We start from the raw sequence: 26,614 nt of genomic DNA, 5'->3' as shown, positions 1-26,614 counted from the left end.
TATGAATTGAATATTCCGACCCCGTAAGTGGGGGAATGTTCTGACCTTGAAGGGGTTAATCTAGGTCTCCACACTATATGTGTGTATCATCATCTGCTGGAGATAAAAGACATCACAGTGACTATGGAGGAAGAGGACGGACATGACGGGGGTTACTGGGTGTAAATAGAAGATAAGATCTTATTACCTCCTCTGCTACCGATTCCAGCGACGTCTCCTCACTACTTCCTCTCGACTCACCTCTCACCCGGAACTTCCTGTCTGTACCTGACATCACTTCCTGTCTTCCATAGAGACTTCTTCTCTCTATGGTATGTGAGATGCCCATCTTGTGGAGCTCAGAGGAACTGCAGTCCTGAGAAACGTCTCGTAGTGTGAACACGGCCTTGTGCTGTGTGTGTATGTACTGTATATCCTTATAGATGGGTCATCTCCACTCCCACCAAGGGGGAGGGAAATATATTACTGCCTAGTCCAGCCTTTCTCAGCCAGGGTTCCTCCAAAGGGTTCTAGGGGTTCCTTGAGCAATGGACAATTTCTGTCTCTCTAACAACTGACAGCAATGATCTGTAAGGAGGGGGCAGTCTTCCCACTGATGACGATGTAAGAATGTCCTACCATTTGTCACTGATATACGGGGGTCCTTCTCCAATTGGTCACCAAGGGACACCCAAGCACTTAAATCCCCTTTCCCCAAAAATATTTGAACCCTTACACACCGGAGAGAGAACAATTCTCGTCCCATGATTCACGGTAAACTCTAAACTGATGACCTGTAAAGACTTTTAAGGCTTCACCTATGAGAGATTTCACAGATAGTGATATTTATCGTCATTCCACCGACACAGAATTCATTTTTCATTCAAAACATTTTTTTATTATAATTTTACTTTTCATCCATGTCTTTGGTAATCTCTGATCTCCTTATGAACTGTTTCTTCCATGATGAAGATCAGCCATGGAGTATATCTGAGGTGTATATCAGGGTGTGCTTCTTCCCCACATGTCCAGCAACATTCATATACAAGACATTTCCCGCACTCACTAATACACCTCGAGGGTTGTGTGGGACCCCTGATGTACAGGAAGACAGGACTTCAGTGATGAACATTTCCCTCACTCAGGACAGGAATACGGCTTCTCCCTCGAATGAGTTCTCTGATGTATGAAAAGATTGTACTTCAATGAAAAACATTTCCCGCACTCAGAACAGGAATACGGCTTCTCCCCTGTGTGAGATCTCTGATGCCTGTTAAAATAGGACTTATCTGAAAAACATTTCCCGCACTCAGAACAGGAATACGGCTTCTCCCCCGTGTGAGATCTTTGATGCGTGTTAAGACTGGACTTGTGTGAAAAACATTTTCCACACTCAGGACAGAAATACGGCTTCTCCCCCGTGTGAGATCTCTGATGTGTGTCAAGTTCTGATTTCCGTGGATAACATTTCCCGCACTCAGGGCAGGAGAACGGCTTCTCACCCGTGTGAGACCTCCGGTGTACATCAAGATTTGATTTACCAAAAAAACATTTCCCGCACTCAGAACAGGAATACGACTTCTCCCCCGTGTGAGATCTTTGATGCGTGTTAAGATTGGACTTCCGTGAAAAACATTTTCCACACTCAGGACAGAAATATGGCTTCTCCCCCGTGTGTAATCTCTGATGTACAAAAAGACTGTACTTCACTGAAAAACATTTCCCGCACTCAGGACAGGAATACGGCTTCTCTCCTGTGTGAGCTGGTAGATGTCTGACAAGTGCTGCTTTCCGTGAAAAACATTTCCCGCACTCAGTACAACAAAACATCTTGGGAAGGGTGGTACCATCACCCAGAGTCCGAGGTTCCTCAGAATAAGAGGAATACGATGGTCCGGCACCATCCCACACAGTCTGAGGTTCCTCAGGATAGGAGGAATACGATGGTCCGGCACCGTCCCGCACAGTCTGAGGTTCCTCAGGATAAGAGGAATACGATGGTCCGGCACCGTCCCGCACAGTCTGAGGTTCCTCAGGATAGGAGGAATACGATGGTCCGGCACCGTCCCGCACAGTCTGAGGTTCCTCAGGGTAAGAGGAATACGATGGTCCGGCACCGTCCCGCACAGTCTGAGGTTCCTCAGGATAAGAGGAATACGATGGTCCGGCACCGTCCCGCACAGTCTGAGGTTCCTCAGGATAAGAGGAATACGATAGTCCGGCACCGTCCCGCACAGTCTGAGGTTCCTCAGGATAAGAGGAATACGATAGTCCGGCACCGTCCCGCACAGTCCGAGGTTCCTCAGGATAAGAGGAATACGATGGTCTGGCACCGTCCCGCACAGTCTGAGGTTCCTCAGGATAAGAGGAATACGATGGTCCGGCACCGTCCCGCACAGTCTGAAGTTCCTCAAGATAAGAGGAATACGATGGTCCGGCACCGTCCCGCACAGTCTGAGGTTCCTCAGGATAAGAGGAATACGATGGTCTGGCACCGTCCCGCACAGTCCGAGGTTCCTCAGGATAAGAGGAATACGATGGTCTGGCACCGTCCCGCACAGTCTGAGGTTCCTCAGGATAAGAGGAATACGATGGTCCGGCACCGTCCCGCACAGTCTGAGGTTCCTCAGGATAAGAGGAATACGATGGTCCGGCACCGTCCCGCACAGTCTGAGGTTCCTCAGGATAAGAGGAATACGATGGTCCATCTACACTGTGTGGTGCCGGATGGACATTTGAGGTAGTCGGGTTTTCTCCTGGACTATACTGTGTGATGTCCTCATCTTCTACTTTACAGTCTGGAGACAAAGTGAGACAATCCTCTGAGGTTTTCCTCATCTCCCGTCCATCTACTAAAATAGAAATACAAAGGTTCTGGTTAAATACGACTTAGGACAATGTAACATACAACAGGTGTGCAGAGTGCAGGGGTCAGAAGTATGTAACATACAACATAACATTCAGAGCGCAGGTGTCAGAATTTTATAATAACGTGTATATAGTGCAGGGGTGAGGATTATGTAACATACAGCATAATGTATAGAGCGCAGGTGGCCAGGAGTATGTGTAAGTAAATAAAATTATTCAGCGCTGGAAACAATAAAACTAAAATATGCAGGCCAGCACTAAAGGTAAATTCAAAAAACACCTCAATAGAACATAGTAAAAATATTAGTGCAGCGCAAAACAATGTATATAAACTAAAATGACATAACAAAAAAACATTCAATGAAGATCATAGAATAAACGATCATAGAATGATAATAATAGTGTCCATAAAGTGCTCATGTGCAAAAATCCAACAGGGAAAAGATGTGCAAAATCCAAAGGGTGATGTCCAAAAGACTGACAGAACCTACACCAGATAATAGGAATGGCCTCTCACCTTAATGCTTCGACCTACAATAGGTCACAAAGCATGGGAAACAGAGAAGCTCTTGGGGCAGATTCATCAAGAGATACGACGGCAGATCTCCTGATCCGCCGTCGTATCTGTGAGACCCGACGGTCGGATCTGTGAGATCCCACGGGCGGAGCTATGCGACTGATTCATAAGAATCAGTTCCGCATAGATTTCCCTTAGATCCGATTGGTGTAAGTGACTTACACCAGTCGAATCTTAGGCTGTAATCTCCCGCCGGCCGCTAGGTGTCGTCGCTTTTTTTTTACACGTCGCATATGCAAATGAGGAGAACCGCCGATTCACGTCCGTACGCCCGCCCGTCGCTCTTTTTCAATGTCGTTTGCGTTTGGCTTTTTCCGGCGGATAGCTACCCCTGCTATATGAGGCGTAGCTAATGTTAAGTATGGCCGACGTTCCCGCGCCGAGTTTTAAATTTGTTACGTCGTTTGCGTAAGTCCGTCGAGAATACGGATGCCGTAAGTAACCTAGCCGCCGAAAACAATGACGTCCTAGCGACGTCATTTGGAGCATGCGCACTGGGCTTTTTCGCCGGCGGCGCATGCGCAGTTAAATTGGCGCGGGAACGCGCCTGATTTAAATTGCACACTCCCCCTAGCCGCGGAATTTGCATTCCGCCGGGGGGAGTTAGGATCCGACGGTGCAATTTGCGAGGTAAGTGCTTTATGAATCATGCACTAGCCTCGCTAAATTGCACTGGCGGATCGTAAAACACGTAGATCTAGCAGATCTAAAGATCCGCTGATCTACATGAATCTGGCCCCCTGTTCTCAGACAAACAGCAGCAGCCAGACGTAAATCTCAGTATTACAGCAGCCAGAAGCAGCAGATACCAAATAGCACAGCAGCGGACTCGGGCATATAGTAAGGCAATCAGGGCAAGTAAAAGAAGGAGAGAAAATCTAGTGCTCTCTGTAGCCAATCACATATTTATTGCAACGATTAAAAAGTGATCGAACTCACATGTCAGCGCACTCTCCAGTGAGTGCAACATAAAAGCATATACACATATCCGAGTGTCCGACAGATCAGATCACTCTAAGGTTGACCATCGCGGGTGACGTCACGTAGCCCCTCCCCCTCGTACGTCGTTACGTCCCTATGGGCGGGACTTCATCAGCGCGGGGTAGAGAAAGGATAACGTGGACGTCCCGCTTGCAATGTTTATATAATGTACCGCTGTCATGACAACAGCTTAAAAAACCTATAAGCCAATCACGCTCAGTAGCCCCTCCCAAAGCAAATATTCAGAGCAAAGCCCTATGTTAATAGAAGCCTACAACAAAACAAGAAAGTAGGCGGGGTGGGGGGTAAATTACCTGAGCAGCAACAGGGGGGGGGGGGGTAATTTCATGTTTAAAATGATATACACAATGTTAATAGCAATAAGCATCAAGAGCATAATACAAATGCCAATAATAGGTACAATAAAAAGTATATAAATAAAGATATAATTATAAAGACGTCAACCGCGGTCATTAACCACTTAACGCCCCCCGCACGCCTATTTACGTCCACAGAATGGCACGGACAGGCAGATGGGCGTATATATACGTCCCTGCCTTCTAGCGGGTCGGGGGTCCGATTGTGACGGATTCCCGCGGGGAGCGATCCGGGACGACGGCGCGGCTATTCGTTAATAGCCGCCCCGTCGCGAACGCTCCCCGGAGCTGAAGAACGGGAAGAGCCGTATGTAAACACGGCTTCCCCGTGCTTCACTGTGGCGGCGCATCGATCGAGTGATCCCTTTTATAGGGAGACTTGATCGATGACGTCAGTCCTACAGCCACACCCCCCTACAGTTGTAAACACACACTAGGCGAACACTAACCCCTACAGCGCCCCCTGTGGTTAACTCCCAAACTGCAACTGTCATTTTCACATTTTTAATGCATTTTTTGCTGTGAAAATGACAATGGCCCGGATTCAAGAAGCAATTGCGCCTGTGTAACCATAGGTTACGCAGCGCAATTGCTTACTTGCCCCGGCGTAACGAATGCTCCTGATTCAGGAACCTCGTTACGCCGACTGCAGCCTAAGATATGCGCGGCATAAGGCTCTTATCAGCTCTGCTGATCCTCCTCTTTCTCCGGTCCCGGTTCACCCCCCTCCCTCTATCTTGCCCCCCCACGCTGTGCACCACGTGTGACATTGCTAGTTTCTCCTGCTTCGGTTCCCCAGCTCTGCTGATCCTCTGCCGCTCAGTCCTATCTCTCCCGTCCCTGCTCACCTTCCGCTATTTGCAACCACTTTGTGTGCCATGTGCTAGTTGCTCCACTCCAGTCTGCACCCCGCTCACCTTCTTGCTTCTCCATAACTGAGGTCTGCAGTAGACACTCCCAGAATATATACCAAAAGGGATTGCTGATGACGTCTTTCTGGTTCATTTGTTGGTTTCCCAGTGCATCCTGGGATATCTCATACCTGCATTTCCTCCAAAGCAAAGCGAACGCTGAATAAAAGCCCTTCTAAAAGCTTTGAGTGGTGTAAGCGAGCGTTGTCCTAGACTTCTACGTAGGCTTTGGAGACACTTTGAAGCCAAGTGCTACCAGGTGGATGTTGCAGCCTTATCCGAGAGCCAGATACAGTATGTGCCGGCAGTATGGGTGGAGGAATGGATTTAGTGTTAATGACCCACCTGTGCTGATCTCTGTAGGAGTGTCCTCCTCTATAAATGTCCCCGTTATTCCATCCTCCTCCATAGACTGCTGATCATCCCTCACATACGTCTCTTCTTCTTCTGATTTCACCTCAAATTCTATATCGATTGGATCTCCACTCTAAACCAAGAGAATGAGAGAGAATATCATCTGTAAGATATAAACTTACATATAAAATCCACACATCATCTCCACCAGTCCATGTTCTAGATGTTCCGCCCCACCGACCTTGTAACAGTGGGGGATGGTGTGACCTTCCTGTGTGGAATCCCGGGAATACAGAGGACGGGGACATCTCTCTGGTGGGTTCCTGGTATTAGGTGGCTCCATCATATCCTTGTGTCCTTCTGATAACTCCTCCATCACTCCATACTCCTCATCCTCCTCTTTATACTCTTCTTTTACATCAATATTATCATCCCCGAGGTTTCCACTCTGAATATATAATAAAACATCCATTATAATAAACATGTTTGTGTATAAATCATAACCACCAATAATTGTTCTTCATCTACCTGATGATGGTGGGGGATGGTGTGACCTTCCTGTGTGGAATCCCGGGAATACAGAGGACAGGGACATCTCTCTGGTGGGTTCCTATTACTGGATCCATCTGTAGGAAACACACACACTGACTGAATACATTGTTTCTATGTGTTTATCAGATGATGGGGGATCTAGGTGGAGCCTCCGTACTGCTCTCTCCTTTACAATAAAGTCTCCTCTTACCCGGTGATGTGAGGGGCGGCCGATTGTCCATCATGACGTCCTTGTAGAGATCCTTGTGTCCTTCTAAATACTCCTACATAGGGAAATAGACAGTGACATCCTGACACCTTATAGCAGTGTTTCTCAATTCCAGTCCTCAGGCCCCCCCAACAGGTCAGGTTTTCAGGATTTCCCTCAGATGAAAAGGCTGTGGTGATTACTAAGGCAGTGAAACTGATCAAATCACCTGTGCAAAATAATGGAAATCCTGAAAACCTGACCTGTTGGGGGGGCCTGAGGACTGGAATTGAGAAACACTGCCTTATAGGAACCTGACACACACAATGATACAGTCACCATCCAGACACACCCCTTGTCTGTTACTGGATAATGTCCCAGAATCCTCCTCACCTCTCCTGTCAGCAGCTCCATCATCTTCTTGGTGACTTCTAGAATCTTCTCCATGTTGTGTCTCTCGGGTTTTCGGGAGTCACATGGAGGCACTGTGATGGTCATATGATCACTTGACTTCACGGGAGGAAATCTCTACAATAAAGACCAATAATAATTGTGACAGACTCACCCGGGACAACCCCAAACTCTCTTATGTCTAAAATCATCCTATGTCCACTAGGGGCATAGGATGACTGAGAAATGATATCTTGGACTACCTGAGATGGGATTATTATGTAATTATTATCCACAATATATTCCAGGATATCTGTAAAGAACTATTTACTGTTTGTTGATTCTGAACTCAACGGGTTAATTGTAAGAGTGACTCCTTCATACTGTTGGGACACATACTGTTAGATGCTAATGTCCTCACCTCCAGCCACCTCTCTGTTCTCTGTGCTAATTGACCCTGCTATTGTGTGAAGATGTCCTGTGTTTACACTTATGATAATGTGTATTGTATAGCAAATGAGCGAGGAGATGTGACGTCTACTCTGAAAGGTCATATCTATGAGTCGCCTAGTCTGGGTAAATGATTAGTTAATTAGCTCATGTTAATTTATGTTCTGGTTACCTCCTCTAACTGTATATAAGGTTGTATTCTTGGTTCTATTAAACACTCCATGTTCAGCAGACAAACAAGTCTTGTCTCGTTGTGTGTTGTGAGCAGCTGGAATATCTGATATCTATATCCCGACTGATAGGAAGCGGTATATGACGGAAGCACTCAAGCGGAGTGTGGGACGTTCCGTTACAATAATAGTTATATAGTTGGTAAGGTCAAATAAAGATAGCGGTCCATCCAGCTCAACCTCAGTGTGACGGCCATTTCCCATATCCCTCTAAATTGTGTTCACTAAGAAACACATCTAAATGTTTTTTTTAACTTTTCTACACTATTGTCATGAATGTCACATCTCTCCAACGCAGGTGGTCAGACACTATAGCTGGCTGCTGTGTGCTTCACCTATAGCAGCCCCCCTTCCCTTAGGGCAAGCAGGCCTACCGTTACTTGGTTGCCCCCAGCACTTTATACACAATGCTATAGTGCCTGGCCACCACGGCTGGGCAGACGTGAACTGAGCAAAGCAGTTTAGCAGATAGCGTGGTTCAAAGACAGTTCAGGTAAAGGCCAGCTGAGTTCAGGGGATAATCCAGTCCAATTCGAGTCATACAGGGGATCCAACAGCAAGCAAGGCAGACTAACAGGAGGCTTGATTCTAGAGCAATGCAGTTAAGTCTGTCTCTATCACAAGCAAGGGATAGAGTGTTCGGTTTGCTTATATCAGGTGACTGAGCAGATCAATCATCTAACAGATGAACACAGACAGGGAGGAAAAACAACAGCCAACACCCGGGTGCTGGAATGAGGAACAGGGGCACTTAAGTGATCATGACATTACCCCCCCTCTGAGGAGGGGCCCCTGGACCCTCAAAGACCAGTTGGACATCCAGCACAGGACCATCAGACTGGGCAGAGGTCCGTGGATCCACAAGGTCAGGCTGGTTAGCAGGGAACGTGTCAAGGGGGTGAAGCCGGAAAGCTGAAACACGAGCGGGGTGCAGAGAGCCCTGGAAAAAGGATTGAAAGCCCCACCTGGTCGAATGAGACAGTTTATCCAAAAGGGTGGATTGAACCTCTTAGACCAGTTACAGAAGTAGGGTGAGGCCAGGTTATAGAAAGTCCTGAATAAGAAAAAGCAGGAAGTTCAATGGGCATGGGCTGGACTGGCATACTTGATGCAGTGGCCGACTGGGCCGCATCGCCAGGTGTAGCGACAGTCTGAATCGCATTACCAGAAAATCCAGAATAGAAAGAAGCAGGAAGCTCAAGAGGCATGGGCTGGACTGCCATAACTGATGCAGTGGCCAACTTGACCGCATTGGCAGGTGAATCGACTGTCTGAATCGCATCGCCAGGCATAGCGACAGTCTGAATTGCAACACCAGATATAGCGACAGTCTAAATCGTATCACCAGGCGTAGCAACAGTCTGAATCGTATCACCAGGCGTAGCGACAGTCTGAAACGTATAACCAGGCGTAGCGACAGTCTGAAACGTATCACCAGACGTAGCGACAGTCTGAATCGTATCACCAGGCGTAGCGACAGTCTGAAACGTATAACCAGGCGTAGCGACAGTCTGAAACGCATCACCAGATGTAGCGACAGTTTGAATCGTATCACCAGGCGTAGCGACAGTCTGAATCGTATCACCAGGCATAGCGACAGTCTGAAACGCATCACCAGGCGTAGCAACAGTCTGAAACGCATCACCAGGCGTAGCGACAGTCTGAATCGTATCACCAGACGTAGCGACAGTCTGAATCGTATCACCAGACGTAGCGACAGTCTGAATCGTATCACCAGGCGTAGCGACAGTCTGAATCGTATCACCAGACGTAGCAACAGTCTGAATCGTATCACCAGACGTAGCGACAGTCTGAATCGTATCACCAGGCGTAGCGACAGTCTGAATCGTACCACCAGGCGTAGCGACAGTCTGAATCGTATCACCAGACGTAGCGACAGTCTGAAACGTATAACCAGGCGTAGCGACAGTCTGAAACGTATCACCAGACGTAGCGACAGTCCGAATCGTATCACCAGGCGTAGCGACAGTCTGAAACGCATCACCAGATGTAGCGACAGTCTGAATCGTATCACCAGGCGTAGCGACAGTCTGAAACGCATCACCAGATGTAGCGACAGTCTGAATCGTATCACCAGGCGTAGCGACAGTCTGAATCGTATCACCACGCGTAGCGACAGTCTGAATCGTATCACCAGGCGTAGTGACAGTCTGAAACGCATCACCAGGCGTAGCAACAGTCTGAAACGCATCACCAGGCGTAGCGACAGTCTGAATCGTATCACCAGACGTAGCGACAGTCTGAATCGTATAACCAGGCGTAGCGACAGTCTGAATCGTATCACCAGACGTAGCGACAGTCTGAATCGTATCACCAGGCGTAGCGACAGTCTGAATCGTATCACCAGACGTAGCGACAGTCTGAATCGTATCACCAGGCGTAGTGACAGTCTGAATCGTATCACCAGACGTAGCGACAGTCTGAATCGTATCACCAGGCGTAGCGACAGTCTGAATCGTATCACCAGGCGTAGCGACAGTCTGAATCGTATCACCAGGCGTAGCGACAGTCTGAAACGCATCACCAGACGTAGCGACAGTCTGAATCGTATCACCAGGCGTAGCGACCGTCTGAATCGTATAACCAGACGTAGCGACAGTCTGAATCGTATAACCAGGCGTAGCGACAGTCTGAATCGTATCACCAGGCGTAGCGACAGTCTGAATCGTATCACCACGCGTAGCGACAGTCTGAATCGTATCACCAGGCGTAGTGACAGTCTGAAACGCATCACCAGGCGTAGCAACAGTCTGAAACGCATCACCAGGCGTAGCGACAGTCTGAATCGTATCACTAGGCGTAGCGACAGTCTGAATCGTATCACCAGACGTAGCGACAGTCTGAATCGTATCACCAGGCGTAGCGACAGTCTGAATCGTATCACCAGACGTAGCAACAGTCTGAATCGTATCACCAGACGTAGCGACAGTCTGAATCGTATCACCAGACGTAGCGACAGTCTGAATCGTATCACCAGGCGTAGCGACAGTCTGAAACGTATCACCAGGCGTAGCGACAGTCTGAATCGTATCACCAGGCGTAGCGACAGTCTGAATCGTACCACCAGGCGTAGCGACAGTCTGAATCGTATCACCAGACGTAGCGACAGTCTGAAACGTATAACCAGGCGTAGCGACAGTCTGAAACGTATCACCAGACGTAGCGACAGTCCGAATCGTATCACCAGGCGTAGCGACAGTCTGAAACGCATCACCAGATGTAGCGACAGTCTGAATCGTATCACCAGGCGTAGCGACAGTCTGAAACGCATCACCAGGTGTAGCGACAGTCTGAATCGTATCACCACGCGTAGCGACAGTCTGAATCGTATCACCAGGCGTAGCGACAGTCTGAATCGTATCACCAGGCGTAGCGACAGTCTGAAACGTATAACCAGATGTAGCGACAGTCTGAATCGTATCACCAGGCGTAGCGACAGTCTGAATCGTATCACCACGCGTAGCGACAGTCTGAATCGTATCACCAGGCGTAGTGACAGTCTGAAACGCATCACCAGGCGTAGCAACAGTCTGAAACGCATCACCAGGCGTAGCGACAGTCTGAATCGTATCACCAGACGTAGCGACAGTCTGAATCGTATAACCAGGCGTAGCGACAGTCTGAATCGTATCACCAGACGTAGCGACAGTCTGAATCGTATCACCAGGCGTAGCGACAGTCTGAATCGTATCACCAGGCGTAGCGACAGTCTGAATCGTATAACCAGACGTAGCGACAGTCTGAATCGTATCACCAGGCGTAGCGACAGTCTGAATCGTATCACCAGGCGTAGCGACAGTCTGAAAGGTATCACCAGACGTAGCGACAGTCTGAAACGTATCACCAGGCGTAGCGACAGTCTGAATCGTATCACCAGGCGTAGCGACAGTCTGAAACGTATCACCAGGCGTAGCGACAGTCTGAAACGTATCACCAGGCGTAGCGACAGTCTGAAACGCATCACCAGGCGTAGCGACAGTCTGAATCGTATCACCAGGCGTAGCGACAGTCTGAAACGTATAACCAGGCGTAGCGACAGTCTGAAACGTATAACCAGGCGTAGCGACAGTCTGAAACGCATCACCAGGCGTAGCAACAGTCTAAATCGTATCACCAGGCGTAGCAACAGTCTAAATCGTATCACCAGGCGTAGCGACAGTCTGAATCGTATCACCAGGCGTAGCGACAGTCTGAAACGTATCACCAGGCGTAGCAACAGTCTGAATCGTATCACCAGGCGTAGCAACAGTCTGAATCGTATCACCAGGCGTAGCGACAGTCTGAATCGTATCACCAGGCGTAGCGACAGTCTGAAACGTATAACCAGGCGTAGCGACAGTCTGAATCGTATCACCAGGCGTAGCGACAGTCTGAATCGTATCACCAGACGTAGCGACAGTCTGAAACGTATCACCAGACGTAGTGACAGTCTGAATCGTATCACCAGGCGTAGCGACAGTCTGAATCGTATCACCAGGCGTAGCGACAGTCTGAATCGTATCACCAGACGTAGCGACCGTCTGAATCGTATCACCAGACGTAGCGACAGTCTGAATCGTATCACCACGCGTAGCGACAGTCTGAATCGTATCACCAGGCGTAGCGACAGTCTGAATCGTATCACCAGACGTAGCGACAGTCTGAATCGTATCACCAGGCGTAGCGACAGTCTGAATCGTATCACCAGACGTAGCGACAGTCTGAAACGTATCACCAGATGTAGCGACAGTCTGAAACGTATAACCAGGCGTAGCGACAGTCTGAAACGCATCACCAGGCGTAGCGACAGTCTGAATCGTATCACCAGGCGTAGCGACAGTCTGAAACGCATCACCAGGCGTAGCGACAGTCTGAAACGCATCACCAGGTGTAGCGGTAGTCTAAAACGTATCACCAGGCGTAGCAACAGTCTAAATCGTATCACCAGGCGTAGCGACAGTCTGAATCGTATCACCAGGCGTAGCGACAGTCTGAATCGTATCACCAGGCGTAGCAACAGTCTGAAACGTATAACCAGGCGTAGCGACAGTCTGAAACGCATCACCAGGCGTAGCGACAGTCTGAATCGTATCACCAGGCGTAGCGACAGTCTGAAACGCATCACCAGGCGTAGCGACAGTCTGAAACGCATCACCAGGTGTAGCGGTAGTCTAAAACGTATCACCAGGCGTAGCAACAGTCTAAATCGTATCACCAGGCGTAGCGACAGTCTGAATCGTATCACCAGGCGTAGCGACAGTCTGAATCGTATCACCAGGCGTAGCGACAGTCTGAAACGTATCACCAGGCGTAGCGACAGTCTGAAACGTATCACCAGGCGTAGCGACAGTCTGAAACGTATCACCAGGCGTAGCGACAGTCTGAAACGTATCACCAGGCGTAGCGACAGTCTGAAACGTATCACCAGGCGTAGCGACAGTCTGAATCGTATCACCAGGCGTAGCGACAGTCTGAAACGTATCACCAGACGTAGCGAGAGTCTGAAACGTATCACCAGGCGTAGCAAAAGTCTGAATCGTATCACCAGGCGTAGCGACAGTCTGAATCGTATCACCAGGCGTAGCGACAGTCTGAATCGTATCACCAGACGTAGCGACAGTCTGAAACGCATCACCAGACGTAGCGACAGTCTGAAACGCATCACCAGGTGTAGCGACAGTCTGAAACGCATCACCAGACGTAGCGACAGTCTGAAACGCATCACCAGGTGTAGCGACAGTCTGAAACGCATCACCAGGCGTAGCGACAGTCTGAAACGCATCACCAGGTGTAGCGACAGTCTGAAACGCATCACCAGGCGTAGCGACAGTCTGAAACGCATCACCAGGTGTAGCGACAGTCTGAAACGTATCACCAGGCGTAGCGACAGTCTGAAACGCATCACCAGGTGTAGCGACAGTCTGAAACGCATCACCAGGCGTAGCGACAGTCTGAAACGCATCACCAGGCGTAGCGACAGTGGAACTTGCAGACAAGTTTAACGACAGGCAAAGGTCGGGGGAATCCAGGGGGCTTGACTTCTGAGCATTTAGAGGAAGTTTTTAAACAGGGCTCAAGGCTACGAGACAACGGACAAGCCCGGTTTCTAGGAGGAGAGGGTTCAGGCTGTGGTAATTGGCTGGAGAGGTGGCCCGTAGAGAATTCAATAGACTTATCAGCGTCTTTTACTATAACAGAGTCATATAAAGGCACATGGTTATGTAAACTGGAGTCACATTTGGAAATGTTGGCATGAGCAGGGTCCTCCATAACCAGGCTTCTCCAGTCCCCATAACTGAGATCCTCCTACCCCATAAATGAGGTCCTCCATCCCCAATAACCAAGCTCCTCCATGGCTGAGGTCCTCTATCCCCAATAACCAGACTTCTACATCCCCCATAACTAATCTCCTCCATCCCCTATAACAGAGCTCCTCCATCTCCCATATCTGAGCTCCTCCATCGCCCATATCTGAGCTCCTCCATCTCCCATAACTGAGCTCCTCCATCTCCCATAACTGAGCTCCTCCATCTCCCATAACTGAGCTCCTCCATCTCCCATAGCTGAGCTCCTCCATCTCCCATTTTTGGACCTCCAGCTCCTTTATTAGCTTAGTTGCCCTTCTCTGGACTCCCTGCAGTTCCAGCACATCCTTCCTGAGGACTGGTCACCAGAACTGGACGGAATACTCAAGATGTGGTCGAACCAGAATTTTTTAAAGTGGTAGAATTATAGTTTTATCTCTGGAGTAAATACCATTTTAATGCATTCTAATATTCTGCTAGCCTTTATTGCATCTTATTGATGAGCCTGTCATCTACTAGGACCCCCAGATCTTTCTCCATCCTGGATTCTCCCAGAGGTTTTCCCTCTAGTGAGTAACTTGCATTCATACTTTTAAAAAGAGTGATGTCATGTGATCTCACAGAATCCTCCTCACCTCTTCGGTCAGGTCTGTGTATTATTAATAGAGATAAGAGTGATGTCATGTGACCTCCCAGAATCCTCCTCACCTTTCCGGTCAGGTCTGTGTGTTATTAATAGAGATAAGAGTGATGTCATGTGACCTCCCAGAATCCTCCTCATCTCTCCGGTCAGGTCTGTGTATTATTAATAGAGATAAGAGTGATGTCATGTGACCTCCCAGAATCCTCCTCACCTTTCCGGTCAGGTCTGTGTGTTATTAATAGAGATAAGAGTGATGTCATGTGACCTCCCAGAATCCTCCTCATCTCTCCGGTCAGGTCTGTGTATTATTAATAGAGATAAGAGTGATGTCATGTGACCTCCCAGAATCCTCCTCACCTCTCCGGTCAGGTCTGTATTATTAATAGAGATAAGAGTGATGTCATGTGACCTCCCAGAATCCTCCTCACCTCTCCGGTCAGGTCTGTGTATTATTAATAGAGATAAGAGTGATGTCATGTGACCTCCCAGAATCCTCCTCACCTCTCTGGTCAGGTCTGTGTTTTATTAATAGAGATAAGAGTGATGTCATGTGACCTCCCAGAATCCTCCTCACCTCTCCGGTCAGGTCTGTGTATTATTAATAGAGATAAGAGTGATGTCATGTGACCTCCCAGAATCCTCCTCACCTCTCCGGTCAGCAGGTAGATGATCTCCAGGGTGAGGTTTAGTATCCTCTCAGTCATGTGACGCCGATCCTCCTCCATCCTCATTGGTCATGCGATCTATACAGGTTCCCTGTAGACCAAGAATTTATAAGAGAGAATGATCTGGACTGTACTGGTTGTACAATATTAGGATGGGGTGTGGAGGGGGGGGGGGGGTAATATGAGAGGTCCAATCAGGGAGAAACAGTCCCCGGTGGGATTACACAGAGGAACATTCAGTGTAGGGTTTGCTATATGTTTTGTGAGATCCTCTAACCCTTTGGATCACAAGGTTCTCTTTGCTGTAAAGTCCATGTTGCTTCATTATTGATCCACCAGCAAAGAAAACTGATTACGAGTCCCTTTATGTCTTCATAAACCCCCCCCCCCCCCCCCACTAATAAAAGTGGTATAAACCGTTTAGTATAGACTGATGAGGTGATTGGTGGGGGAAGGTGAAACATCTCCAATATGAATTGAATATTCCGGCCCCGTAAGTGGAGAAATGTTCTGACCCTGAAGGGGTTAATCTAGGTCTCCACACTATATATGTGTGTATCATCATCTGCTGGAGATAAAAGACGTCACAGTGACTATGGAGGAAGAGGACGGACATGACGGGGTTACTGGGTGTAAATAGAAGATAAGGGGGTAGATTCATGTAGGAGATACGACGGCGTATCTCCAGATACGCCGTCGTATCTCTGAGTGTGCGGCGTCGTATCTATGCGCCTGATTCATAGAATCAGTTACGCAGAGATTTGACTAAGATCCGACCGGCATAAGTCTCTTACGCCGTCGTATCTTAGTTGCAATTTTAGGCTGGCCGCTAGATGGCGCTTCCGTATATTTACGCATCGAATATGCAAATTAGGTAGATACGCCGATTCAGAAACGTACGTTTGCCCGGCCCATTTTTTTACGTAGTTTGCGTTCGGCTTTTTCCGGCATATAGTTACCCCTGCTATATGAGGCGTATCCTATGTTAAGTATGGACGTCGTTCCCGCGCCGAGTTTTGAAAATTTTACGTCGTTTGCGGAAGTCGTTCGCGAATAGGGCTGGACGTAATTTACGTTCACGTCGAAAGCAATGACGATTTGCGGCGAAATTTCGAGCATGCGCACTGGGATTTTTTCACGAACGGCTCATGCGCCGTTCGTAAAATACGTCAAATACGTGGGGTCACAGTACATTTAATTAAAACACGCCCACACCATCCACATTTGAATTACGCCGGACCACATACGTTACCCCGCCGTAACATAGGGCGCAAGTTCTTTCTGAATACGGAACTTGCGCCCCAAATTACGGCGGCGTAACGTATCTGAGATACGTTACGCCGCACGGATAGATACTCCATTGTATATGAATCCGGCCTAAGATCTTATTACCTCCTCTGCTACCGATTCCAGCGACGTCTCCTCACTACTTCCTCTCGACTCACCTCTCACCCGGAACTTCCTGTCTGTACCTGACATCACTTCCTGTCTTAAATAGAGACTTCCTATCTCTATGGTATGTGAGATCCCCATCTTGTGGAGCTCAGAGGACCTGCAGCCCCAGGAAACGTCTCGTAGTGTGAACACGGCCTTGTGCAGTGTGTGTATGTACAGTATATCCTTATAGATGGGTCATCTCCACTCCCACCAAGGGGGAGAGAAATATATTACTGCCTAGTCCAGACTTTCTCAGCCAGGGTTCCTCCAAAGGCTTCTAGGGGTTCCTTGAGCATAGAACAATTCTCTCAGGAACAACTGACAGCAATGATCTGTAAGGAGGGCAGTCTTCCCACTGATGATATAAGAATGTCCTACCATTTGTCACTGATATAAGGGGGTCCTTCTCCTATTGGTCACCAAGGGACACCCAAGCACTTAAATCCCCTTTCCCCAAAAATATTTGAACCCTTACACACCGGAGAGAGAACAATTCTCGTCCCATGATTCACGGTAAACTCTAAACTGATGACCTGTAAAGACTTTTAAGGCTTCGCCTATGAGAGATTTCACAGATAGTGATATTTATCGTCATTCCACCGACACAGAATACATTTTTCATTCAATACATTTTTTTATTATAATTTTACTTTTATAAGATTGCCGTCATGAAATCAGGAAATGGTAAAAGGTAGAAATCTGATTGGTGTGTTTCGTCCTGGAAGACGCCTTGAGTAAACAGACCTCTTGCAAGAGTTTTCACCACAAAATGTACTCAATGAGAGGGAATGACTCCATTTTTATTTTTTTCCTGCTACCAATGGCCACCACGGTACAACACTTCATCCATGTCTTTGGTGATCTCTGATCTCCTTATGAAGTGTTTCTTACATGATGAAGATCAGCCATGGAGTATATCTGAGGTGTATATCAGGGTGTGCTTCTTCCCCACATGTCCAGCAACATTCATATACAAGACATTTCCCGCACTCACTAATACACCTCGAGGGTTGTGTGGGACCCCTGATGTACAGGAAGACAGGACTTCAGTGAGGAACATTTCACTCACTCAGGACAGGAAAGTGTCGTCTCCCCCGTGTGAGATCTCTGATGTGTGTAAAGACTGGACTTCTTTGAAAAACATTTCCCACAATCAGCACAGGAATACGGCTTCTCCCCCGTGTGAGATCTCTGATGCCTGTTAAAATAGGACTTATCTGAAAAACATTTCCCGCACTTAGAACAGGAATACGGTTTCTCCCCCGTGTGAGATCTTTGATGCGTGTTAAGACTGGACTTGTGTGAAAAACATTTTCCACACCCAGGACAGGAATACGGCTTCTCCCCCGTGTGATATCTTTGATGTGTGTCAAGTTCTGATTTCCGTGGATAACATTTCCCGCACTCAGGGCAGGAGAACGGTTTCTCCCCCGTGTGAGATCTTTGATGCGTGTTAAGATTGGACTTCCGTGAAAAACATTTTCCACACTCAGGACAGGAATACGGCTTCTCCCCCGTGTGTGATCTCTGATGTATAAAAAGACTGTACTTCACTGAAAAACATTTCCCGCACTCAGGACAGGAATACGGCTTCTCCCCTGTGTGAGCTGCTAGATGTCTGACAAGTGCGGCTTTCCATGAAAAACATTTCCCGCACTCAGGGCAGGAATACGGCTTCTCTTCTGTGTGAGATAATTGGTGTCTATTTAAACCTGATTGATTGACAAAACATTTCCCGCACTCAGTACAACAAAACATCTTGGGAAGGGTGGTACCATCACACAGAGTCAGAGGTTCCTCAGGATAAGAGGAATACGATGGTCCGGCACCGTCCCGCACAGTCTGAGGTTCCTCAGGATAAGAGGAATACGATGGTCCAACACCATCCCGCACAGTCTGAGGTTCCTCAGGATAAGAGGAATACGATGGTCCGGCACCGTCCCGCACAGTCTGAGGTTCCTTAGGATAAGAGGAATACGATGGTCCGGCACCGTCCCGCACAGTCTGAGGTTCCTCAGGGTAAGAGGAATACGATGGTCCGGCACCGTCCCGCACAGTCTGAGGTTCCTCAGGATAAGAGGAATACGATGGTCCATCTACACTGTGTGGTGCCGGATGGACATTTGAGGTAGTCGGGTTTTCTCCTGGACTATACTGTGTGATGTCCTCATCTTCTACTTTACAGTCTGGAGACAAAGTGAGACAATCCTCTGAGGTTTTCCTCATCTCCCGTCCATCTACTAAAATAGAAATACAAAGGTTCTGGTTAAATACGACTTAGGACAATGTAACATACAACAGGTGTGCAGAGTGCAGGGGTCAGAAGTATGTAACATACAACATAACATTCAGAGCGCAGGTGTCAGAATTTTATAATAACGTGTATATAGTGCAGGGGTGAGGATTATGTAACATACAGCATAATGTATAGAGCGCAGGTGGTCAGGAGTATGTAACATATGACAATGTATATATAATATAGTAACCCCCAGCTCTGCTGATCCTCCTTTTTCTCCGGTCCCGGTTCACCCCCCTCCCTCTATCTTGCCCCCCCACGCTGTGCACCACGTGTGACATTGCTAGTTTCTCCTGCTTCGGTCCCCCAGCTCTGCAGATCCTCTGCCGCTCAGTCCTATCTCTCCCGTCCCTGCTCACCTTCCGCTATATGCAACCACTTTGTGTGCCATGTGCTAGTTGCTCCACTCCAGTCTGGACCCCGCTCACCTTCTTGCTTCTCCATAACTGAGGTCTGGAGTAGACACTCCCAGAATATATACACATGAACCAAAAGGGATTGCTGATGACGTCTTTCTGGTTCATTTGTTGGTTTCCCAGTGCATCCTGGGATATCTCATACCTGCATTTCCTCTAAAGCAAAGCGAACGCTGAATAAAAGCCCATCTAAAAGCTTTGAGTGGTATAAGCGAGCGTTGTCCTAGACTTCTACGTAGGCTTTGGAGACACTTTGAAGCCAAGTTCTACCAGGTGGATGTTGCAGCCTTATCCGAGAGCCAGATACAGTATGTGCCGGAAGTATGGGTGGAGGAATGGATTTAGTGTTAATGACCCACCTGTGCTGATCTCTGTAGGAGTGTCCTCCTCTATAAATGTCCCCGTTATTCCATCCTCCTCCATAGACTGCTGATCATCCCTCACATACGTCTCTTCTTCTTCTGATTTCACCTCAAATTCTATATCGATTGGATCTCCACTCTAAACCAAGAGAATGAGAGAGAATATCATCAGTAAGATATAAACTTACATACAAAATCCACACATCATCTCCACCAGTCCATGTTCTAGATGCTCCGCCCCGCCGACCTTGTAACAGTGGGGGATGGTGTGACCTTCCTGTGTGGAATCCCGGGAATACAGAGGACGGGGACATCTCTCTGGTGGGTTCCTGGTATTAGGTGGCTCCATCATATCCTTGTGTCCTTCTGAAAACTCCTCCATCACTCCATACTCCTCATCCTCCTCTTTATATTCTTCTTTAACATCAATATTATCATCCCCGAGGTTTCCACTCTGAATATATAATAAAACATTCATTATAATAAACATGTTTGTGTATAAATCATAACCACCAATAATTGTTCCTCATCTACCTGATGATGGTGGGGGATAGTGTGACCTTCCTGTGTGGAATCCCGGGAATACAGAGGACGGAGACATCTCTCTGGTGGGTTCCCATTACTGGATCCATCTGTAGGAAACACACACACTGACTGAATACATTGTTTCTATGTGTTTATCAGATGATGGGGGATCTAGGTGGAGCCTCCGTACTGCTCTCTCCTTTACAATAAAGTCTCCTCTTACCCGGTGATGTGAGGGGCGGCTGATTGTCCATCATGACGTCCTTGTAGAGATCCTTGTGTCCTTCTAAATACTCCCACTCCTCCATGGAGAAATAGACAGTGACATCCTGACACCTTATAGGAACCTGACACACACAATGATACAGTCACCATCCAGACACACCCCTTGTCTGTTACTGGATAATGTCCCAGAATCCTCCTCACCTCTCCTGTCAGCAGCTCCATCATCTTCTTGGTGACTTCTAGAATCTTCTCCATGTTGTGTCTCTCAGGTTTTAGGGAGTCACATGGAGGCACTGTGATGGTCATATGATCACCTGACTTCACAAGAGGAAATCTCTGTATTGGAGAACCAATAAGAATATCATGTTAGAATCCCAGAACCCTCCTCTCCTCTCCGGTCAGGTCTGTGTGTTATTAATAGAGATAAGAGTGATGTCATGTGACCTCCCAGAATCCTCCTCACCTCTCCGGTCAGGTCTGTGTATTATTAATAGAGATAAGAGTGATGTCATGTGACCTCCCAGAATCCTCCTCACCTCTCCGGTCAGGTCTGTGTTTTATTAATAGAGATAAGAGTGATGTCATGTGACCTCCCAGAATCCTCCTCACCTCTCCGGTCAGGTCTGTGTATTATTAATAGAAATAAAAATGATGTCATGTGACCTCCCAGAATCCTCCTCACCTCTCCGGTCAGGTCTGTGTATTATTAATAGAAATAAAAATGATGTCATGTGACCTCCCAGAATCCTCCTCACCTCTCCGGTCAGGTCTGTGTATTATTAATAGAGATAAGAGTGATGTCATGTGACCTCCCAGAATCCTCCTCACCTCTCCGGTCAGGTCTGTGTATTATTAATAGAGATAAGAGTGATGTCATGTGACCTCCCAGAATCCTCCTCACCTCTCCGGTCAGCAGGTAGATGATCTCCAGGGTGAGGTTTAGTATCCCCTCAGTAATGTGACTCCGGTCCTCCTCCATCCTCATTGGTCATGTGATGTATACAGGTTACCTGTAGACCAATAATTGATGAGAGAGAATGATGAGGACTGTACTGGTTGTACAATATTAGGATGGGGGTGTATGGGGGATAATATGAGGGTTTCTTTTAGGGAAGAACAGTCCCCGTTGGTATTACACACAGAGGAACATTCAGTGTCGGGTTTGCTATGTTTTTGTGATCCGGGAGCCACTAACTCTTTGGCTCGATGAATCACAAAGTTATTTTTGTAAAGTCAGTTTTGCTTTGTTCTTTATTTACCAGCAAAAAAAAACTGATTATGAGTCTTTTTATAAACCCCCCACTAATAAAAGTGATATAATTCGTTAGTAAAGACCCGGGGTGTCAAACTCAATGTCATCGCGGGCCGCATCAACATTATGATTGCCCTCAAAAGGGCCGGTTGTGTCTTTAAGAATAGATGTCCAGTGCATCCCCTCCCCTTTACATTAGATGTCAAGAGCCCCCCCACCATAAGAAGTTGAGTCCCCCACGCTCCTTTACATTAAGGTGACCAGATTTTTAAAATGAAATCCGGGGACATATTTTTTCTTTACTAGTAATGGCGGCAATCAGCGACTCCCTGCCCATCGCCGCCCACCTCACAGCCTCTCAAGTCTTACTCTTCGGTCCCCCGGGCTACTACTGGATGGGGAGCGGAGGAAGATCACTCTGCCAGGGAAGGCAAGGAGATAGGCAGGTGGCTGGCCAGGATTTGAGCCAAGGCAGAAGAACATGCGAGCGAAGCTGAATGGGCATGCGCCCGAAACTGAAGAAATATTCCCTCCACTCCGACCAGCACATGATCATCAGAAGGGGGCACAGATAATGGGAAAAATACAACCCCCCTATGCTAGTAGGCACGGCGGAGCGGGGGGGGGGGGGGGAATTCTAATTTTTTTATTTTAATTCTGCACTGACTTTCTTCGAAATTGCCCCTGCCCCTTATTAAATCCAATCTGGGGACAACACCAGGGACAGACTTGGGATATGTACATGGACAGCGAAAGTGTTGTTCGTAAAAAACGTCAATCACGTCGGGTCACAGTTAATATACATAAAACACGCCCCCCACATCATCCTCATTTGAATTAGGCGCGCTTACGCCGGCCACATTTACGCTACGCCGCCGTAAGTTAGGAGGCAAGTACTTTGTGAATACAGTACTTGCCTATCTAACTTAAGGCGGCATAGCGTAAATACGATACGCTACGCCGCCTTAAAGTTGCGGCGGTCTGTCTGAATCCAGCTATATATATGTGTGTATTATCATCTGCTGGAGATAAAAGACGTCACAGTGACTATGGAGGAAGAGGACGGACATGACGGGGTTACTGGGTGTAAATAGAAGATAAGATCTTATTACCTTCTCTGCTGCCACTACCAAAGATGTCTCCTCACTACTTCCTCCCGACTCACCTCTCACCTGGAACTTCCTGTCTGTACCTGACATCACTTCCTGTCTTCCATAGAGACTTCCTATCTCTATGGTAGAAGTGAGATCACCACCTTGTGGATCTCAGAGGAACTGCAGCCCAGAGAAACATCTCCTAGTGTGAACACGGCCTTGTGCTGTGTGTGTATGTATTGTATATCCTTATAGATGGGTCATCTCCACTCCCACCAAGGGGGAGAGAAATATATTACTGCCTAGTCCAGCCTTTCTCAGCCAGGGTTCCTCCAAAGGGTTCTAGGGGTTCCTTGAGCAATGGACAATTTCTGTCTTTCAGTAACAACTTATATCAATGATCTGTAAGGGGGGCAGTTTTCCCACTGATGACATATAAGAGGGTCCTTCTCCTATTGGTCACCAATGTAAGGGACCACTACACTGACCACTGATATAAGGAGATCATTCTCCTTCTCCCATTGGTCACCAATGTAAGGGACCACAACACTGACCACTGATATGAGGGGGTCCTTCTCCTTCTCCCATTGATCACCAATGTAAGGGACCACTACACTGACCACTGATATAAGGGTGTACCTTCTGCTGTACTCATATGGAAAAAGGTGCGGAGGCTGAGCGCACCATTATAGCAATGCCACTGACACCCCCCATGTTCCCCCCACTCCAATTTGGTATGCCCCTGCAAGGATCTGCCTCACATCCTATCCTCTCTACCCCACAGAGAAGCCAAGCGTCTGTATTCTGACACGGCGGCGGCAGCGAGGGGGGGGGCAGAGCCTGCTCAGTATTCGCTCCATAAGACGTAGGGGCACTTTACCCTATTGTTTGGGGTCTATAAAGTTCCATTGTACCGGGCAGTGCTGTATCCTGGCCTAGGCCAACAAGGCCCAGGCCTAGGGCAGCACTTTGCAGGGGGGGCAGCACGGAAAGAGTTCCAGCCGGCTTGCACTACACTGATAGTGTAGTGCCAGTCTTATGGGCCGGACTGGGCTGAGAGGCAAATTAGTTCAGCGCCCCCATAAAGCAGCCGCACTGCTTCCGGTATGCGGGCGGCCGGCATTCCGCAACTGTGTGTGTGTGTGGGGGGGGGGGGGGCGCTGCTTCTAATTTTTACTGTCCTATCATCCTGGACTACAAACCTTCCTCACTGTGCTTTATGTTTTCTGCTGCACCGTTGGCATGGTTATATCTTCTTAGTCCTCTCCATAAAATTATCCGAAATTTGTGCTTAACCACTTCCCGCACGGCCTATAGCCGATTTACGTCCGGGAAGTGGTTATGAAATCCTGACAGGACGTTCCACAACGTCCTGCAGGATTTCATGCCGCGGGCGCGCATCACGGCGATCGGTGATGCGGGGTGTCAGTCTGACACCCTGCATCTCCGATCGCGGTAAAGAGCCTCTCACGGAGACTCTTTACCACGTGATCAGCTGTGTCCAATGACGGCTGATCACGATGTAAACAGGAAGAGCCGTTGATGGCTCTTCCTCACTCGCATCTGACAGACGCGAGTAGAGGATAGCCGATCGGCGGCTCTCCTGACAGGGGGGGTTCGCGCTGATTGTTTATCAGCGCAGCCCCCCCTCGGATCGCCACACTGGACCACCAGGGATGCCCACCCTGGACCACCAGGGTGGGCAAAAAAAAAAAAAAAAGGCTGCAAAAAAAAAAAAAGACGTTTAAAAAAAAAAAAAAAAAGCATTCAAAAAAATATGCCAATCAGTGCCCACAAATGGGCACTGACTGGCAAAATCAGTGCTGCCCCACAGTGTCCATCAGTGCCACCCCAGTGTCCATCAGTGCCACCCCACAGTGTCCATCAGTGCCACCCCAGTGTCCATCAGTGCCACCCCACAGTGTCCATCAGTGCCACCCCATAGTGCCCATCCATGCCCAGTGCCCATCTGTGCCACCCATAAGTATCCATCAGTGCCGCCCATGAGTGCCCATCTGTGCCGCCTATGAGTGCCCAGTGCCGCCCATGAGTGCCCATCAGTGCCGCCTATGTGTGCCCATCAGTGCCGCCTATGTGTGCCCATCAGTGCCGCCTATGTGTGCCCATCAGTGCCGCCTATGTGTGCCCATCAGTGCCGCCTATGTGTGCCCGTCAGTGCCGCCTATGAGTGCCCATCAGTGTCGCATACCAGCGCCGCCAATCAGTGCCACCTCATCTGTGCCCGTCAGTACTACCTCATCGATGTCCATCAGTGCCATCTCATCGGTGCCCATTAGTGCCGCCATATCAGTGCCCGTAATTGAAAGAGAAAACTTATTTACAAAAAAATTAACAGAAAAAAATAAAAACGTAATTTTTTTTCCAAATTTTCAGCCTTTTTTTAGTTGTTGCGCAAAAAAAAAAAAAATCGCAGAGGTGATCAAATACCACCAAAAGAAAGCTCTATTTGTGGGGGAAACAGGACGCCAATTTTGTTTGGGTACAGTGTAGCACGACCGCGCAATTGCCATTCAAAGTGCGACAGCGCTGAAAGCTGAAAATTGGCTTGGGCGGGAAGGTGTATACGTGCCCTGTATGGAAGTGGTTAAAGTAGAACTATAGGCAACACTTTTTTTTTTCATTTTGGATATAGTAAGGGAGGGTTAGAGCCCCTGTCAGTTTTTTTTACCATCTCCGTCCCATTGCAGAGATTTCCCTTCACTTCCTGTCCCATAACCAAAGAAAGTGAGAGGAAATCTATGCAAATTAAGGGAATTCATTGCCCCCCCCCAGGCCCTCAGTGTTTCCACCCAAAGTGGGGCGGGTCTAGGGTTTAGGGCAGGTCTTAGACAGAAAGGGACGTGGCCTTGACAGGAAGGGGTGGGTCATGTTTAAATTAGGGGGTGCACGAGTTTAGTCAGGCCTAGGGCAGCACAAAACCTAAATACACCCCTGATACCGGGGGGTACTATTGCCCTTTTTTTTAGGGTCTTTTCAGGATGTTGGCAACGCTCTAGGGAGAATATTACATTTCTCTACTTTTCTGCTGTACTCATAAGTACACGAGTCTGATCTCAGGTATTCGTATGAAGTCATGCCTGACATAGGATATAATGCTTTGTACACACGATCTGAATTTCCGATGGAAAAAGTCAGACGGAATTTGTTCCCCGGATATTCCGACCGTGTGTGTGTGCCCCATCAGACTTTTTTCCGTCGCAATGTAAAAAGAAAAGATGTCGGGCCATATTCTCAAATAATTTACGCCGGCGTAAGTCCGATCCTATGTTTAAGTGTATTCTCAAACTGAGATACACTTAAACATGCCTAAGATACGACGGCCTGCGCCGTGGTATCTTAGGCTGCAATATTTACGCTGACCGCTAGGTGGCGTTCAGCGTAGAATATGCAAATGACTAGTCACGCCGATTCTCTAACGTACGCTTGCCCGCCGTAGTGTTTTAACGTCGTTTCCGTAAGCGATACGCGGCGTAAAGATAAAGATGCCCCCTAGGTGGCGTACTCAATGTTAGGTATG

At 48.1% G+C, this 26,614-nt stretch overlaps 2 protein-coding genes across 2 annotated transcripts in view; one reads left to right on the top strand and one right to left on the bottom strand.

Moving 5' to 3' along the window:
- LOC120909737 overlaps positions 1–26,614 on the top strand; it is an 857,992-nt gene that overhangs the window by 422,532 nt on the left and 408,846 nt on the right. The gene's annotated exons all lie outside the window — the stretch shown is intronic.
- On the bottom strand, positions 1,072–18,424 carry LOC120909744 (gastrula zinc finger protein XlCGF17.1-like; the record flags this gene model as incomplete). The annotated part of the gene is made up of 2 exons (XM_040321472.1): positions 1,072–1,667; positions 18,019–18,424. Coding segments are annotated over 2 exons (957 nt in total), but the record flags the coding sequence as incomplete, so codon positions are not given.

Source organism: Rana temporaria, chromosome 8 (assembly GCF_905171775.1).
Source record: "Rana temporaria chromosome 8, aRanTem1.1, whole genome shotgun sequence".
NCBI classification, from domain to species: Eukaryota; Metazoa; Chordata; class Amphibia; order Anura; family Ranidae; genus Rana; species Rana temporaria.
Note: the sequence above shows the minus strand (reverse complement) of the source record. Positions and strands in the feature narration are given on the sequence as shown.